Below are 19,865 nucleotides of genomic sequence, written 5' to 3'. Positions count from 1 at the left end.
CTCCTGGCTTTGCATGTGTGTTTGTGCAACGCTACTGGGAAGAGTGAATGCACAACTGAAGAGAGCCATTTCCACTAGGTCTGCCCGCATGCCTTAAAGGCTCCGGTATACTTCAAACGAAATCGAAGAGCGAACTGATGTGATGTCATTTCGAACAAAATCAGGCCAAAACGAAGTTCGTTTTGTGTTCTTTTTGGAAGTTCGAAACGGCTTGCCAAAGCGAACTTTCAGGAAAAGTTCGCTCCAGCTGCAAAACACCTTTGTGCTACCATTGGTCAGTGACGATAACGTAACAGGAGGTGTGCCCTGAGGCTCCGCCTTCACTCGCATGGGCGCGTCTCTGATTCATTTCGTGTATTTGAATTCGTCGAGATCTCCGCGGGTGAAAACATGAACACACTGGATAGCCGCTTTAGTACAAAATGTGTTGTGCTTGTAAAAACAAATGAGGCTTTACAGTATTTTTCATGTTTGATACTGTAAAGCTGCTTGATTTTAATCAATCCATTGAATAAAGTGCTATATGAAGACGTGACGTGACTGGAGTGCTACTTTGCAGAGCTCGTGCTAACATTCCCATGGTGTTATGATAAGACGCTTTTCTTATGCTTTCTACAATAAATGCTTATTGTTTTCTCATTTTTGTTGTGTTTATCTTGTTACTGAGAAGAAAGTGCACAGCACATATTTAAATATTCATCTAAACATCGATCTCAGCAGTGTGGGCGGCGTCAGATGTTCGTTTACAGTATATCGCTGGTCACGCATTTCGAACTTCGTTTTACCCCTAAACGAAGAACGAAAGAGAACTTCGTTTGAAGTATACCGGAGCCTTAACGTAAGAATCTCGTAAAGTAGTGTTATGATAACCTTAATTTAATTGGCATAAGTATCAATATGTAAAGCTTGGGACTGTTAATTAATCAAACATATTTTTATTCCAAATACAACTTGTATAATGCTAATATTACCACAAATACAATTTTAGTTGAGTTCTACTATATTATAATGTCATAATAACCACAATGTAATTAAACAGTTTGCTTTTACACACACAACTTTGGGAGGGCAACAATGTCAAATCACTAGGCAATTTGGCGGGTTTGTTTCACAAATTATGTTCACTCAATTTATGTAATCTGCGCAGATTTAGTGCACATACTCAACTCGTGAGTCAATATGAATATTAAATATAGCCAAATTGAGCAGCACCTGCACATTTCTGGCTTACTTCAACACAACTGCCAGTAAGCAACAAATGCACTGGTTTGTTTGCTTTGAAGGGAATAGTGCAGACCCAAGAAACATAATAATGTAACAACCACCTAGAAACGATGAAGTACATCCGGTAAATTTTAGCAGACCCTGGCCAGATATAAACGCTGATGATGCGGCAGCGATCAAAATGAGTAAATGAGCTTTGAAACTAATGTTACACTTCCAATAAAGACTGTACATATTACATGTTATTTTGTTTTTAATTATCTAATCTTCTGTTCTTTTTAGAATCGTGGGAGAACCGTGATCTGAGTTTGCATCCCATGGACTATCAAATTAGTCATGAATCCATATTGCCATATTCAGTGGACCGAAGGAAATAAAAAAAGCATATTTTACAAAGATATAATGGCTTAGAGAGGGAAGTTAAATGGCTTGCTGTGTTCTTCTAGATAGAGATGAACAGAGGATGAGGAGTACATTATGGCAATCTCACGATGAACATCAGTGTGTTAGATCACAATAACAGGCCTCATAGAGAGAGCAGAGACAAAGTACAACTGAAAAGAGAATCAACACTGTGCTGGACATTCCATCAGACTGAAATTAGATTTGAAGCCCAGCAAGACAGAGACTCGTTTAGGGATGACATATCTGTCCTTTATCCTTTCTGCCTTTGTCTTTCTGTAATATAATCACTCTATTTCATCATTTCTTGACACTGCTAGCGGTCAAAACACTCTCCAAAGGTCGCCCTCCCGTCTCTCTAGGCGATGTCTCACTGGCTGACTCAAAACTACTTGAGTTTGGTCACATCTTCCTAATGGGTCAGGGTTTAACCTGTTAGCATGGCCCAGTAGGCCATACTGGTAAATGCAATAAAGCTACACCACCAAAGTCAGATTCACTTAAGTGAATTTGCTCGTTCAGACAGTTCCTTTTCTCTCTCTCTGTCTCTCTCTCTCTCTCTCTCTCTCTCTCTCTCTCTTTTTAAATTGATATTTCCCTTTTAAAAAGCTTTATTGTATTTACCTTACTGGTATAAAATAAAGAATGAGGAGAAGGAGGTTTCACAAGAAAAATAAATAATAGCACTGCTTAATCCTAGAGTCAAGAAGAGAGTCATTGCAGAAATGGAGTTAGTGTGATGGACAGGTCGTGGTCTGGTGGAGTTGAAGGTCAGTCGATTATGAGAAGTGGTGCGGATCGAAGCAGCCTGTGTGAGAAACAAGCAGTAGACAAAGGGACTTCAGGCTAAAGATAAAGGAGTACTGGAGTGGATGAGGTACTTGCGGAGTTATGTGTTTTTGTTCTGTGGCTGTGAGGCGATGTAATAAAACAACGCAGAAAAGCTGTCTTGTAGATGAGATGTGCTGTATATACACCTTACAGAATCACCTCATTTGATATATGCACTAAGACCATTAAATTATATTCTGAATGCTTCCTCTTCACTGCTTAATTTTAATCTGAAGAATCATGGTCTTTAAATGACAAAATCTTTTTTCTTTTTTTTTTTTTTCTGAAAAGAGCTGCAAAGTCAGATAATTGAATGAAGAATCACAGCAGCATTTTTGCTTTCGACATGAAAGTAGCACTTCAAAAGATCTTACCAGACTTTGTTTTGCTTTGAGCCCAAACAGCTGAATTTTTTTCTAAGAAAAATAATTGACAAGCCTTGGTACTTCTTTTAGTGCATTTAACCTAGGGATTTCACGGTGCATTTAATCTAGGGATGTTTGAGCCATTGGGTCATAGTTTGGCTGGTTAGTACTGTATGGTCCATTTAGCACCTGCTAGTTAATGCCACATCAAGGGGGCAAAAAGCCTCTTTTTCCTTTGAAGTCCTTTGAATTTTTTTGGAAGCTGGGTTTATGTTGGTCATATTTTCCTGTCTCCTGCCTTTGACAGAACATCTAAGAATAATTGCTAGTGAGGAGCTTGGAACTGCCATTTAGATGAATTGGAATGCTATCCGATAGCAAAGTTATATAAAAATTCTTGGTCTGAGTGTACATTGCAAGAGTAGACTGGGCATAAAATTTAGGTCATGTAATAGCTCGTGCACTTGTCCTCTTGTTACCTTATTTTGCTCATGGCAACTGCATCTCCTGCAGCCTCAGCAGCATTGATTCAAGAATGATGAGTAGACAAAAGTATCCTCAGCATTCTGCAGGGGACATGTGATGACTGTTTCTCATGGGGAAGCCAACTAACATGACTACAAATGCTACAAGCTGAGAAAGAGAAGGTAGAATAGTTGTATTGGTCTTCAGCCTACTGTTCATTTATCTACTTAATATTCATTTTTAATCTAACACAGTCAAATGAAACATGAATTTTTAGCAGATATTTAGAACTTGCTTAAACCATTTTACAACAACAAATATCATTGAATTACGGACTGGTTAGTATACACAAATACACATGGGGTTTTATATAATCTTCTTTATATTTATTTTCTTTTGCACAGTAATTGATTAGTTGACGAAATGAGTTTCTTTTTTGCTATGGAAACAAACTTATGGCTGGAAGCATTATGGGATACTTTGGCTTTTGTTGGTCAAGCATCTCTGTAATGACTAGTCCAATAACTTTTACAGTTCAGCAGAGACAGACAGAGATGTCTATCTGTTGTCATGTGCCCTTGCTGCCCTAGGTGAGAAAAGACATATATATATGTGTGTGTGTGTCTCAAATTCAATATGTGTAAGACATGGTAGTCTCATGGTACAGTTTTCATTTAGCATTCCAAAGTTAAAATCCCAACCTAATATATAACTTTTTTAATAATGCAAGCAAAAGTGCAACTTGAACTTGACAAACACTGATAATCACATATTTTTGTTCTATGAAAAATGCAGCTCTGACATTTTTATAATAACTCCATGGGAACTGTGGGAGTTTTGGAGTGACATGAGGGTTATAGACAATGACAGAATTTTCAGTATGCCTATAAAGCAAGTGACGTGAGGAAGGTGCAAATAATTGAGCACCTTAGAAAAGCAACTTATTTACTTTTTTCTAAAATAATTGTGCAGCTTAAGTATTAAGTTTAAGATAAGTCATAGTTAGAAAATTGAAATTGTCATATCTTAATATAAAAAAATGTTAGGCTTATTAGCAAATAATTAATATGTATTATTTTATAATAAATAAAATATTCTTTAGATATTTACAACTTTAATTCTTTCTTTTTTATTTTATTTTATTTATTTTTTTTATTTTGGTCTTTTTTCCAGAAAACACTAGGGTTTATGAACTGCAACCATTTTATTTTGGGTATGTCCTTGTCAGGTTTGAAAGAAGCATTATTATAATTCACCTAAATATTGAAAAAATTCTTCAAAATTTTATATGCAATGTGCGCCAGGAAAGATTTCTTAATGATATCTTAAATGATCAGTTCACTTCAGAATGAAAATTTCCTGATAATTTACTCACCCCCATGTCATCCAAGATGTTTATGTCTTTCTTTCTTCAGTCGAAAAGAAATTAAGGTTTCTGAGGAAAACATTCCAGGATTTTTCTCCATATAGTGGACTTCACTTGGGGTACAACGGGCTGAAGGTCCAAATTGCAGTTTCAGTGCAGCTTCAAATGGCTCTACATGATCCCAGATGAAAATAAGGGTCTTGTCTAGCTAAACAATTAGTAATTTTCTTAAAGAAATACAAATGTATATACTTTTTAACCACAAATGCTCGCCTTGCACTTCTCTGTGATGTGCCACGCATTACATAATCACATTGGAATGGTCACTCGTGACGTAGGCGGAAGTACCGATCCAGTGTTTACAAAGCAAATGTGCCTCAAATTTACAAGTCAAATGGCCTTTACAAAAAAAAAGGTAAAACAATGATGTCGGATGATTTTGAAGTTGTAGGAGAAAATGAGATGGAGTTTTTCGCCCTACCGTGGTACTTCCTCCTACGTCAAGAGTGACCTTTCCAACGTGATTACGTAATGCATGGCAGAGCAGTGCAAGATGAGCATTTGTGGTGAAAAATTAAATACATATTTTTTTTTTTTTTTTTTTTAGAAAATGACCGATCATTTCGCTAGACAAGACCCTTATTCCTTGGCTGGGATTGTGTAAAGCCCTTTGAAGCTGCATTGAAACTGCAGTTTGTGAAGTCCACTATATGGACAAAATGGAATGTTTTCCTCAAAAACCTTAATTTCTTTTCAACTGCAGAAAGAAAGACTTAAAGATCTTGGATAAAATGGGGGTGAGTAAATTATCTGGAAATTTAAATTCTGAAGTGAACTAATCCTTTAAAGAAGTATGCCAACATGTTAATGATAAGCTAGTCTCGTGTAGCCAGACCTTCAGACTGACGGCAGAAGGTCTCGACTCTATCGCAGCTTTCATTGGCTAAGGACCATCCAAGAAGACATTTGACTGACATGTAAAGCAACCAATCAGAGTTCGTTTTGTTCCGCGTCAGTTTTAGGGGCGTGAAAATGAAAGGCGATGTACCAACAATAACAGACCGACGTGCATCTATAAATTATTCATTCAAGAGCTGTGCAAATTTATTGCAACAATGGAGCCACGAACTTCACATACTTTTGAAAATCCAGCGTTTATTTGATCCTGATAAGCACTCGTCACAGTTGTAAACTTGAAGACATTCTTCTTCTAAGAGGGGGTTTGGCGTCACGCCATTTGTTTCCAAGCGGACCATTAAAGAACGCTACACACACATCTCCAGGACATCCTGTAGAATTCAACCAACCAGGTGCTGACTTCGATACTGCTGAAGTATTTCCAGATAAGTGTGCCATATGCATCAGACATTCAGCCAGCGGTCCGTGGGCGTGACGTCTGAGGTTGAGACTAATGATAAGCTGAAAAAGACCTGTTATTTCAATTAAATAATTTTAAATAGCATTTATGTTTCTGTATTATATCATATTTTTATGTAAATAAGTGGTGCTAAAACTTTTGGTGTGGAGTGCTGCAGATCAGGTGTGGTGGGCCATTCTGTGCCAGAAAGACCAGGGCCACTTTTTAGTCGCATTCCGCATCTGCCAGTTGGTCTGAATGGGCATTATGTCTGTGTGTATGTGTGTGTGTGTGTGTATAAAACTCTTTTGTGTCCATCTCACTCTGACCGTCACTTTACTATTTTTCTATCTCTCTTGTACTTGGCACATCCTCACTCAATACCAGGGAAGTCATTTCACTGGAGGCTGTCAGAGCACATTTTCCAACCTGTCGCTCTTTGCCTGTGAAATACTGCTGAAAAGAAGACCTTGATGTGCCCAATTTTGATGAAAACACTTTCAGAACTTTCTGCCTTTTACCAGTAACATATAGTTTGACAAAAATTGTCTTCTTCTTCTTCTTCTTTATTACATTTTTGTTCTATTCAGTGTTTGAAAAAACTGTCCATCAATTTTATGCTCTGGTTAAAAACCCCTACTGGATTGAATGAAGAGATGGATCTTGCATGTTTTTTTGTTTTTTGTTTTTTTGTAGTCACCTACCACCTATTGATTGAGCTCAGCTGGTAACAATTTGTAATTGTGTCTATAGGAGAGTGGTGTTGCTGTTTGTTCCATGAGCACTGAAAAAAAAAAGCATGAGCTGAAACGTCTGTTTTTATGCACTTTTTTCACCTTGTAGATGTTAAATTAAAGTAATTTTTGTGATAGACCCTTGCCTTGGTCAAATGTCTTTGATGTATGTCTTTCAGTGTGCGGACTATTTTGTTTTTTGGATGCTCTGGCTAAAAGCAAGAGATTACTGCAAAACCATGATCATTAGTTAATTGACTTTGGTGTTATTATTCCCAAAAGACCCCATGAAAGATATGACGGATGTAATGTGTTTCAGTCTTAATGTATATCCTGTTGAAACAGGATATTCTTGCTAACAACTTAATTTGCTTTGTGCTATTGCTAGTCTCTGCATATTTTTTTTTAAATGCAACACCCCTGAACAAGTGGTGATTTCATCATGACCTCAGAGCTAACAGACATGATCTACAAGCCACAGGCTCAGAGAATGTGTCATTTCCATCTTCCTGTTATCTTTTGAATTTTTTTTTTTTATCTCTTCCTCTCAGATCAACAAAGACACATCCAGGTCCCGTTGTTCATCTGAGTGACAGTCCAAAAGATGAGGGAAAGGTAAGGAATGCATTTTTTCCCCTCTTGAATCAAGAGCTCAAAACTTTTCAAACAACTTAGGACTAGTGAGCACAAAGCCTTCCCATTATGAAAAAAATGCATTAGTGTTCCTTAGCATGACTGCTGGAGTTCTTTATAAAAGGTACTTTGCATGCGTTGACACAGTTCTGACTCATTAACACTCATCAGGATACACACACGCATGCATACGCTTGTTATGTGACCTGATATTCACCCCAACTACTGGTGTTAACATCTTGTATTGAGGATGCATGCTAAACATCTCTTACATGCACACAAATTGACAATCGTGTAAAGGAACGTTCATCCAGAAATGACAATTTTATCATCATCTACTTGTTTTTCAACTCTGTATGACTTTCTGGTATCACTGTATTTTAGGGTCTTTTAACTATTTGCTTATTAGCATGCATATTACTAGATTATTGGCTGTTTATAAGAATTCTTAAACACATATTAATGCCCTGTTCTGCATGGCCTTATTCTACATTCTTGATCCTACCCAATACCTAAACCTAACAACTACCTTACCAACTATTAATAAGTGGTAAATTAGGTGTTTATTGAGGGAAAAGTCATAGTTAATAGTTTATGGCCCGGTTTCACAGACAGGGCTTAGCCTAAGCCAGGATTAAACCTTAGTTCAATTAGAATATTTAAGTATCTTTTATAAACGTACACCAGAAAAAAAACATCACTGGTGTACATCTTGAGACAAAACAATGGCACTGATTTATTTTAAGGTATGTCAGTTTGATTTAAAATATGCATTTTAGTCTAGGACTAGCTAGGACTAGGTCTGTGAAACCGGGGGTACATGTGTTCCCTATACTAAAGTGTTACTGACTTTCTTTCTTCTGTGGAACAAAAAAGGAAATATTAGACAGAAAATCTGAGCAGTTCAATAAAAGTGGATAGTGATTTATATTTCCAAGCTCCAAAAATGATAGAAATCAGAGGACAAGAGATTAAAGCACTATATTTTAAGTCTACTGAAGACATACAATAGGTCTTTTGGAGCTTTACAGTATAATTCACCATTCACTTTTCATTGAATGAAAAAGAGCTTAGGCACTCTTTTGTGTTTCCTAGAAAAACATAATAGAAGTAAAATATAATACAGGGTTGGAATGACATAGAGGTGAGTGATGAAATAAAATTTCTGGGTGAACTATTCCTTTTTAAGGATCTGCCATCTCCAGGAGGAGGCATTGGCATTTTGGAGTGGGTACAGCGAGGTCATCTTCCAAGAAAAGAATCTGGGAAGATCGCTGTGGTTACATGCTACTATAGTCACAGAAGATCAGATGCATTGTGGGAATTGATACAGACAAGCTTGGAGGACTGATAAGGCTTTGGAAAAGGATACAAAACAGACATGCTGCAGCAGAGACAATATAAGAGGTGGAGGACAGTTCAATGTCTAATTAATAGGATGCAGAATGTGAATCAGAATTTGAATTAATGGAAGTGTTAAAATGTGATGAAATATCTATTTTCAAGGTCCAAAATTCAAACTCCAAAATCCAAAATTTCAAAATTCAAACATCCAAGTCAACTTCTTGTAAAGTGTGGATAGTTCAGTTCAAATTCACACTCATGAACTGAAACGGAGCCATTTCTTAAATTCAGTATTTTTGTCCAACACACTTTCTGCCAATGTTTGTGACAGAGAAAGGATTCCCAGTATGAAGCAAGGGTCTGTTTTGATCAGTGCTTGCTCCATCATGTCCAGTTAAATAATAAATGTGCCCAATCACCAGTGTGTCTGTTCTGTTCTAAACCAAAACAGCCAAAAGGCTCTTGACATTTGTTACACACTCTTAGCTCGGTTTCCACTATTTATTGCCATTCAGTTGGGATTTATAGACTCTTGCTTTCTCTCTCTCTATCTCTTTCTCTCTCTTCTGTGTGTGTCCCTCAGTTGCTGATAGGTTTTGAGAGCGGTACAATAGTAATGTGGGACCTGAGGGCTAAAAGGGCTGACTTCAGGATATACTATGATGAGGTGAGTGTAAATTTTTTTATTATTATTTTTTTATTTCCATAATAGATTATAATTGTAACAATGTTTAAAGTTCAGTTAAGAAGGAAGCGAGAACCGGCGAACGTTTAACGTAAAACTTTATTTCCACAAAATAAACAAATAACAAAACAAAAGTACGGACTACTGCCAATTTAATATAAAACACAACATAAAGTCCAGGCCTTGTCCTCTCTCATCTTGCACTATCGTCACTCCTCCTTTTATCATTCTGGAGCTCCTCCATGAGACTTGAGACCGGTGTGGTGTTTAGGTGATGCTTCATTATCACTCGCGCCACTGGCCTCGCTCCATTGCCATGGATCTCGGCCCCACCCTGCTTGTCATATACCCCCATTGCCAGTTACAGGCCAGGGGTACCCTTGAGACTGCGCTCTCACGTCATGGCGGCCGCAGCACCTGGGGGTAAGGACAGATGAGGTGAGAGAAAAGGAGACAGAAGCATGAGGAGAGACAGAGAAGAGAGAGAGGAAAAAATTCTTGGTCCAGTTCCCAAAACGTAGAGCCGCTTCGTCCTCCACCAGCCAGGAGAACTTCTTTGCGATGCCTGATGGTGGCACTGGATGGACTTATTCTCGTTCCATCCCCTGATCCGACAGCGAGGCCCCGTTCCTGTGGCACCTGCTCCTACCCATGCTAGCTGCTGGATGCAAGCCCTGACATCAGCACCTTCTTCGACCCGACGGCAGCCACCCTTCCACGCTTTGGTGGACAGTATATACGTGGAGGCGAGTATAACCGTCCTCTCGCCTAGCCTTCCAGCTCCACCACCTTGAGCGTCCTTGGTGGCAGATTCTGCACAATTCAACTCAATGTCACCGCGACTTCCCTACAGCGGAAATGGAGATGACAGCGCATCCCTTTTTCCTTCTGGATTTTTCGGCACCAGTGTAACAATGTTTAAATTTCAGGGAAGAAGGAGGCGGGAACCGGCAAAGTTAAATGTAAAACTTTAATCACAAAATAAACATAACAAAATTAAAGTAAAGCGGCAGCCCCTCACAGCAGCTTTACTCATGGCAGCCCCTCACGTATCTCGGCCCTGCCATGCTTGCCACAATAATATGATCACTACTGTTCAAAAGTTTGTGGTTTGTAAGATTTTTAAATGTTTTTGAAAGAAGTTTCTTATGCTAATATTGTGAAATATTATTACAATTTAACCCTTAAATGCATGAATGTTTCGCCAATCATTCTTACATATTCGGGTCTTTAGTGACCCAATTCTATATCTAATATAGATGGATCTCCACCTGTTGTGATATATAATATATATAATAATATAAATAATAACATAAAACTCCCCTCAATATTAGAGTAACAATTACAGAAGAATAAAATAAAGCACATTTTGCTACCTTTTGGAGCTTTTATGCCATCATCACTGTCCTCGTCAGAGCTCATTTCCCAGTTCTTTCAGCAAATGACCACTTTGAGAATAAGTTTGAGATATTTTGATCACTGACAGCTTCACCAGATCCATCATCAAGCGACAGTGACACTCATATTTGATTGCGTTCAGTACTTGCTCTGCAGTAAATCGCTGAGCCATTTCAAGTTTTGCTGATGATACTTCCTATTATTTTGTTTTCTGTCTAAACAAAATGTCACTTCATCATTGTGTATCAGACATTGCCACCTTGTGGAATAAAGGTGAATTTCACTTATTCCATCATCAAATATTCAATTATTGTTTTGCAGAAAAAAATATACCTACACTGATACACACCTCGGGTCGCTAGCGACCCTATACAATTTTTATAAAAAATGAATGGGAAAATAGGCATTCTTTTATAATTTTATGATTTTTTTTCTTGATGTATTGTTTATAATGAATTGATTGAGGAATACTAAGAAGGTTGATGTCTAACTTTGAAAAATGAATGAGGAGGAGGAGGGTGACGTTCTGGGTCGATAAAGACCTGAGGTATACATTTAGGGGTTAAAATGTAATTTTATTCCTGTGATGGACTCTAGAAGAAATACAGTAGCTACAGTTAGTGCATACAGTTTTTTTTTTTTTTTTGTATGTATATATGTTTGAATTTAACATTCGTATTTTTCTTTGTGTCTAAGTCTGTGTGTGTGTGCACATCTGTGACCCACAAGCTCAGATTTATCATCTAGTTATAATCCAGCCCTCAGCCAAAAACAAGAGACACAAAAATAAATTGGAGAAAGAACAAAAAAACAACTAGGCTATATAAATAAAAAATGACGTCTCTCTCGCTCTCCATTGTCCAAGTAAATTTACTTTTGGTACGAAGCACTTGGCTCATCTGCTCATTTTTTCCCCACACTGTTGCTGATTTACAACAACACTGAGCACAAGTCACTTTTCTGATTTAATTTCCCTCCTTGTGCCATGTGGATGTGTTTAGCATAATCACTGCTTGGCACACAACTTTATCTTCCTTCTGAAACGGGAACTGCCTCCTGCAGCCAGCTGCTCGCATTCATCCTTCCAAAACATGTTTCAATCACAGCGCTCCTTGGCTCACAGCGGCACACACAAAACCTTCCAAAAACTCGCCCTTTTCTCCTTCCAACCCTTTACTGCTGGTTTCAATTCGGTGACAGCACCTTCTGATCATCTGTCAGGGCTGCCTTTGCGGAGCGAGTCTGAGGCACCGTCATGCGGCAAGCGTTTGTCAGAGTTGGTAAATGGAAATGTCTGGGGGTCTCCTAATTGCTGCTTTAGATGCCCGCCTGGTATGCACACATGTGTGCAAAAAAAGTACTTTTAATAGAAAGCATTTTGAATGAGGGAGTGAGGAAAGAAGTGAGAAACTGGGAATGAGATGAAAGACACAAGGACGTTTGTTAATCTTGAAAGGAATTGGAATAGATTTGGAAAGGTACAAAAATCTCTATCCCATTCATTTAAAGTATACTAAACATCACCCTCAAACACTTTAAACCCCATACACACTCCCTGTCCCAACTAACATCAAATAAATCTGACGCCTATATCATTGCACTTATTATTTACTGTGTGACATTAGCGAGTAGATGAGTGGAGATCAAGCTGCTTTGATGGTGGAATAATTACTGATATTGGATTATTGACTCTTAGATGAATGAAGGTCTGAGAGAGAGAGAGAGACTTTCACAAGCAGGAACTATTAGTCATGTCTTTAGTTCTCTGATTTCTCTAATTTCCAGAGCCAAATTAAGGATGCACACATGTGAAGGCATCTCTGTATTTCTTTCTCCCTCTTTTCACTTCTCTGACTACTTTTCTAGTGTTACTTCTCTGTCTTCTTCCCTCAGTAAGATTTTTTTTATTATAAAAGAAATCTCTTATGCTCACTAAGGCAGCATTTATTTGAAAAAAAAAAAAAAAAAATACAGTAAAAACAGTAATATTGTGAAATCTTAAAATAACTGTTTTCTATTTTAATACTTACTTATTACTTCAGTTTCATTGTCACATGATCCTTTAGAAATCATTCTAATATTCAGATTTGCTGCTCAAGAAACATTTATTATTATCAATGTTGAGGTGTGTGTGTGTGTGTGTCTGAGTGTGTGTGTATATATATATATATATATATATATATAATATATTACACACACACACACACACACACACACATTATATACTTAAAGGTTTATTAACGTTTTTGTGATCATATTCTTTCTCCTTTTTTTTCCTTATTTCCTGTCCTCTTACAAATGGCACAAATGAACAGAATGAAACAAATGAGTTGGATTATGATCTTGGCACATTTTAAAAATTTATTAATGCAGTCCTTCTCGCTTCTCTTCTGGTTTCTCTCTGCTAGGCCATTCACTCAGTAAGCTGGCATCATGAGGGGCGGCAGTTCATGTGCAGTCATTCGGACGGCAGTCTGAGCATGTGGAATATGAGAAACACAGCCAAACCTTTTCAAGTCACCTTTCCTCATGGTGGGTACACACATAAAGGTTTATTTTTCACATATTAATAATAATCTGGTGTAAAGCTTGTTCACTGTTGTTTAAAATGAATAATTAAACCTTATAATGAGCTTTTCAAACATGTCAAAATTAATTTTAAGTAAAACATTCTTTAAACACAATTATTATAAATTAAGTGTATTCCAGTCATGCTCTGTAAATTATTTATTTATTTTTAATTAATAGGCCTGGAAAAAAGCATTGCCCCCTAATTACCATATGATCTTTTTTTTTTATTGTGTTTAAAATTGTCTACCTATTTAAATGAGGACATACCATAGACTTTGAATTACTGTGAAGCTTCTCTGAAACAATCTGTATTGTATAAAGCTCAATATAAATAAATGCGACTTTACTTGACTTTTACTGTTTTTCTATAAAGCGATTTATATTTACAACACACTAATGCTAACCCACACCCAAAAGAACCTTAAACTCTTTCCCTGTCAGCGTTTTTTTTAAAAGTTGCCTGCCATCATTTTTGATCATTTTTCACAAAAATCTCTTCATGCCCCCAGAATATTTTGTTGTATGAATATCTGAACATTCAACTAATGAGAAAAACGCATTTTTGTCAAAGACAACTTGAATAAGCAATGCTTTTATCGCTTGTTTCTACTTCTTTTTTGCCTGTGTTTTGATCCAGAGATTCTGTATTCTTTCAGAAGAACATAGCGCCTCTCTGTCGCATAACAGTGAAAACACGGATTGCCGGAAAATTCCGTCAATGGCGGGGAAAGAGTTTCAAAGAAGACTTTTTGCATTTGTAGATTATTTTAAGAAAGATTCCTTTGATTCATGAATTGTTTTAATAAGGATCTTCTGGGGCTACATTTTGACCCCAAAGTATTGCTAAGTAAACCCACACAGACAGTTAAAGATCCCTTTAGCCATGACTCACCATCTATTAGTGAAATCTGACTCTGACGTAGTCAGCAAACACACCTCCTCACCAGGTGTGTTCATTATGGAGGATGATTCAGTGTGTGGGTTTACTGTGTGTGTGAGTGTGTGTGTGCAAGTTTGATTTGACAGGAATAAGTGATTCACTCTCAATCTTTGCTGCTATGTTTGGGGTGCTGGCCTTGAGCTCAGTGGTTATATAAAAATGAACATGCTCTCACTGGGAAAAGTGGTTTCTTAATCAGAAAGTTCTAGACATAAACGTAAGAAAAGTTTAGGTGAAAAAGTGAGGCATTTAAAACTTACCATTTTACCATTTTTTCTTTAGGCAAGACTCAGAGAGATGGTAGAAAAGAGTCATGTAAACCCATTCTCAAGGTCGAATACAAGACCTCCAGAAACAGGTAAGAGAACACATAAAAAAGCCACACAGACTAATTCTGCTTTCAATTTACCTCGAAAGAGGGATGTCGGGACTGTGAATGGCCTCACGCCCAAGGTGACCACATTCCAGTACACAGAACGGAAAACTAAAGTTGACGCGTCCAAAACTTTGTTGTGTATTGCTCTTTCGGAATACAGATTTTGACTTTAGACTTTAGACTTTATTTTATCCCCAAAGGGAAATTTAAATGTTACAGCAGCATGAACAACACAATACAAATAACAATACAAGTATAATAATAATTAACATATATCATTAAATGTAAAAAAATACAATTTAAAAAATAATAAATAATAAATATATCCTAATATAAATAAATATAAATATTTGGGCAAATGTAATATAATTTAATTTAATGCACAATTATCCAAACCCTAACCTCAATATTAAGATAAGCTAACATTAAAAAGCCTAACCACTGTTGGAACAAAGGATCTCCGAAAGCGCTCCTTCTTACACAAATAGGATAGTACTGTGTGCACCACTGAGTTTGAGACAGGCAAACAGAAATGCAAATAAACAATATATTATTACTGTTTCACTACGGTTGATGTGCTGAGCAGTCATATTGGATTCCCCAGAGTTTCCCAGTCGCAACTTTGACTTGAGGGGGTCGTTCCAACTGTTCCTACTGGAGACTAGGAATTTCCCTCCTCTGAGGATAAATGGAATGCACCATAATATGCAGCAAATGAATTATGGGAAAAGCAGTTTTGAGTGTTGTGGATGGAATTTAATCCTTCTAATTGCTTGAGACAGATGTGCCCAAGTCCCACTCGAGAACATTACTGCTGTTTTATCTTGTCACAAAACAATTAAAGTTTACTGCCTGTTTTATAAAGCCTGTTTTTCTCAGAAGATGAGCAGCAAAACATAATTTGAAGAAACTTCCATCTTTGATTGCTTGTTTTTGTGTGTATGTGTGTGTTTTCCCCCTCCCTCCCTCCCTCCCTATGCTATGTTCAAAGAAGTGGTCATAAGTGGCCGCCTCAGTTTTAATGATATTTTAGATTAGTTTGGCTGTAATGTTGTTTTCCCCCTTTTGTTTCTTCCTTTTTGCATAGAGACTGAATTGTGAAAAAGAGTTTAAATTGAAACAATACATTCCTATCAAGGTATTGAGAGGACTTTCAAAGTCAAAGCAAGGTTGTTTTGTGTGGCATGAAAATCTCCTTCCAATAAGATAGACGCTATGGGTCTTGACATGATAAAGAAATCATTTCAGACAGACAAATTACACTCTCTATTTTTCTCCCTGTCTTCCAGTAGTGAAGCCTTTGTAGTCTTTTCCGGGGGTCTTTCGTATGATAAAGCAGGACGGAGACCCACCCTAACCATCATGCATGGCAAAGCCATCACGGTGTTAGAGATGGACTATCCAATAGTTGACTTCCTGGTGCTCTGTGACACGCCCTATCTCAACGGTGAGTATGCTAAGCGGTTCAGTCTGCTGTCTTCCATATCACTTGTTCTTGGTGGGACATTTAATCGGACTGAGTAAAATCAAGTTTTTGTTCTTTGTCTCATTGTAGATGCAATCGTTGTTAACAGAGAGATGGAGAGGAGATTCATTTAAGTGAATCAATCAATTCATTCTGACAATTTCTAAAAAATCAGTTTAGACATCCGATTCACATAAATTTGTGTTATCACACAGTAGAATCCCTGAAGTCCCTGTTCTACATTTGAAATATATATATATATATATATATATATATATATATATATATATATATATATATATACACTGTTTTAGCTATTATTAAGTCCTACACATTTAGTTTTAGTTTTATTTCATTTAATTTTATGTATTTGTTTCAGTTTGATGTCATCACCCTGCTTAAGGGTGGCTGTGTTTGGAGCGTTTGTTTCAGAACCTGGTGCGTTTTCTCTCTTAGTTCGGTTCGTTTAGGCATATATGAACATGGCCTCCTACATGCTCTGCATGAATGAGTACACCCCCTTTGAAAAGTAACATTTTAAACAATATCTCAATGAACACAAAAACAATTTCCAAAATGTTGACAAGACTAAGTTTTATATAACATCTATTTAACTTATAACATGAAAATAAGGTTAATAATATAACTTAGATAACAAAATTTTCAGTTTTACTCAAATTTGAGTGATGCAAAACTGAGTACACCTCACTGAAAGTCTCTGGAGCAAAGCTAAATTTTAGACTACAAATGTCTAATTTAACAAGAATTCAGCCTCAGGTGAGTCTAATTATTCATTACACAGGTGTCCAGCAGACAGTTGACTATAAAAGGGTGTTAAAACCCCTTCCCATTTCATGCTGTCAGCAATGGCACCATATGGAAGAGAAATGTCACAAGAACTGGGAAAGAAAATAATTTCTTTACACCAGAAAGGTGAAGGCTACAAGAAAGTCAGCAAAGCTTTACTTATCAGTCAGAATACTGTAGTAAAAGTGGTACAAATATTTTAAAAAAGATGGAACTGCAACCATCTCACAGAGACGTTCAGGTCGTCCACGGAAGTTAACAACTCGACAGGAGCACCTTCTGATTAGAAGTGTTGAAGAAAATCAATATGCAAGTTCACTGCAGTTATCTAAAGAAGTAGAAAGCCAAACTGAGGTGACTATTTCCCGTGACACAATATGGCGTACACTGCAGAGGAATGGCATGCATGGGTGCCGTCCACGAAAGAAGCCTCTCCTAAAGCCCAGGCACAAAAAAGCCCACCTACAGTTTGCCAGGGCCCATGCTGACAAAGATGAAGACTACTGGGACTCTATACTCTGGAGTGATGAGACCAAGATAAATGACGGTCATGATGTGGAGTTCTTTTAAGGTTTGGGGGACGTTATTTGGTGGACCGTCACAGAACATTCAAGACGTTCTCTGGACATTTAGGGAACCATATTTTATTTGGAAATGTTCTCAGAACATCCCTGCTGCTCTTGTCAATAAATTGAATTGAAAATTAGAGCTAAATTGACTACAAAAGTGGCTGTTAAAACAAAAAAAAATTTTTCTTAAATGTCTTACAAAAAAAAAAGCTATTTACAGGTAATTCCTGGATTAATATTATGAAATCTTTTCTTTAAAATGCAAATCTCTTGCAGTTAGCTGACAACAGCACATGCATGAGCTAATGTAACTTCTGTATCACTGCATCAGCAACTACACAGTTATTATCTTTAAATAAAACAACATGCAGCAGAACATCAGTGTTTCTGGATCATCACTGACTGAAGCACAGGCTCTACTCTCCAGCACAATGGTGACCTCACAAAACTCAGATAACAGAAACAACATTAAACACTAACAGATCTCTCTAGATCTCTGTATCTTCACTTATTACAAACCACTCTGACTTTGTTTCTTTCATACAAATCTTCTTAATGAGGTGTTGATGTTTAATCAAAATGTATAAATGTCACCGTTACGGAGGTAAATGCTTGCTTTAGTTGGGCTCTTGACACTTGACTTTTGACTTTACTTTTTCTTCAATTGTTCTAACTGTGTGTGTCTAAAGCAGTGGTTCTCAAACCTGTCCTGGGGACCCCCCACCACTGCACATTTTGCATGTCACCCTCATCTAACACACCTGATTCAAGTCATCAGCTAATTAGTAGAGACTGCAAGAGTTGAATTGGGTGTGTTAGAGATGAGGGAGACATGCAAAATGTGCAGTGGAGGGGGGTCCCTAGGACAGGTTTGAGAACCACTGTTCTAAAGCACATTTGTTATAAAGAAAAAGAGTCTGATCAAATGGATTTGGTTGCTCGTTGTTGATGATTTTATTATCACACATTGGCCTTATTCACTGATCTCTGAACGTTGTATTTCTTTCATGTTGTTGTAGTTCTATGATAATGCATAAAATCATGTCCTGCTTTGATGTTTTGAACGTTTTTATCATTGTGCAGAAATTATTCATACAGCATCATCTAGACTCACACAGACATCAAGATTCTGCGTAAGAACCTCAACAATGGTGACAAAATTTTCAGAGAAACAGATTAACTCTGAACATCACAAAACAAGCTACTAAAGTCACAAAAAAGATTTTTGTTTATTGTCACCATTGTTGAGGTTCATACGCTGATTCATGATGTCTGTGTGAGTCTAAAAGACACTGATCAAAACTCTGTCTAATGAACCAAAAAAAAAACAACTAACTATTAATTATGCAAAATTAATTGTTAATACACTCAGAGTTTAGTCTCTGGAGAGGATCAGTGAATCACAATGACTAAAAAACCAAATTCAAATGTCCTCTTTGTAACGTTCTCGCGTGACCATAAAATAACTAAAATAGAACATCCCCCTAAAGTCATATAAGGAACCTTAAACTGCAGCACTTTCATTACCAGAAGAGGACGTTTTAGGAATGTCCCAAATGTTCTGTAAAGGTTCGGAATTTTCGTCACTTTTAGGGAATGTTGCGCAAGGTCCTGAGAACTTTGCCTTCTATGTGGGATCATGAATTCACAGATGTACTGCTCTATACTGAAAGAGAAGATGCTACCATCACTCCGTGCCCTTGGTTGTCACTCACTTTTCCAACATGACATTGATCCTAAACACACATTTAAGGCCACTGTTGGATTTCTGAAGAAGAACAGGGTGAAAGTGGTTCAGTGGCTCCTGATCTGAACCCAATCGAACACCTATGGGGAATTCTGAAGAGACAAGTTGAGCATCACTGTCCATCCAGCATCCATTCTCTAAAAGAGGTCATTCTTGAAGAATAGAAAAAGATAGATGTTGCAAAATGTCGCCAACTTATTAATTCCATGCCTAGAAGACTTGGTGCTGTCATTAAAAATCATGGAGGCCATACAAAGTACTGGATGTAGTAGTTTTTGTTGTGGGGTGTACTCATTTTTGCATCACCGTAATTTGAGTAAAACTGAAAAATGTGTTCTTTAAGTTATATTATTAACCTTACTTACCTCAACATTTTGGAAATTGTTTTTGTGTTCATTGAGATATTGTTTAAAATGTTACTTTTCAAAGGGGGTATACTCATTTACGCTGAGCACTGTACATTTGTATAAGTGTTTGCGTGTCTTGACAGCTACAGATAAAGCCCGCACAATAAGTCCACAGAGTGAACTTTTCAGTCCATCTTGATGTATGACACAGAGGAAACTGACCAATAAGGGGATAGTTT

At 37.2% G+C, this 19,865-nt stretch overlaps 1 protein-coding gene across 11 annotated transcripts in view; it reads left to right on the top strand.

The window, feature by feature from the left end:
* stxbp5l (syntaxin binding protein 5L) overlaps positions 1 to 19,865 on the top strand; it is a 195,240-nt gene that overhangs the window by 120,473 nt on the left and 54,902 nt on the right. For 7 of the 11 annotated variants that reach the window (XM_048193625.1, XM_048193629.1, XM_048193627.1 and 4 more), the window contains exons 6-10: positions 7,296 to 7,359; positions 9,305 to 9,388; positions 13,213 to 13,336; positions 14,598 to 14,673; positions 15,981 to 16,138. In XM_048193625.1, coding sequence (XP_048049582.1) covers positions 7,296 to 7,359; positions 9,305 to 9,388; positions 13,213 to 13,336; positions 14,598 to 14,673; positions 15,981 to 16,138 — 506 coding nt within the window. The remainder of the gene's footprint in view (positions 1 to 7,295; positions 7,360 to 9,304; positions 9,389 to 13,212; positions 13,337 to 14,597; positions 14,674 to 15,980; positions 16,139 to 19,865) is intronic. The other 4 variants (XM_048193630.1, XM_048193626.1, XM_048193636.1 and 1 more) reach the window with 1 other exon arrangement.

Source organism: Megalobrama amblycephala, linkage group LG6, assembly GCF_018812025.1.
Source record: "Megalobrama amblycephala isolate DHTTF-2021 linkage group LG6, ASM1881202v1, whole genome shotgun sequence".
NCBI classification, from domain to species: domain Eukaryota; kingdom Metazoa; phylum Chordata; class Actinopteri; order Cypriniformes; family Xenocyprididae; genus Megalobrama; species Megalobrama amblycephala.
Note: the sequence above shows the minus strand (reverse complement) of the source record. Positions and strands in the feature narration are given on the sequence as shown.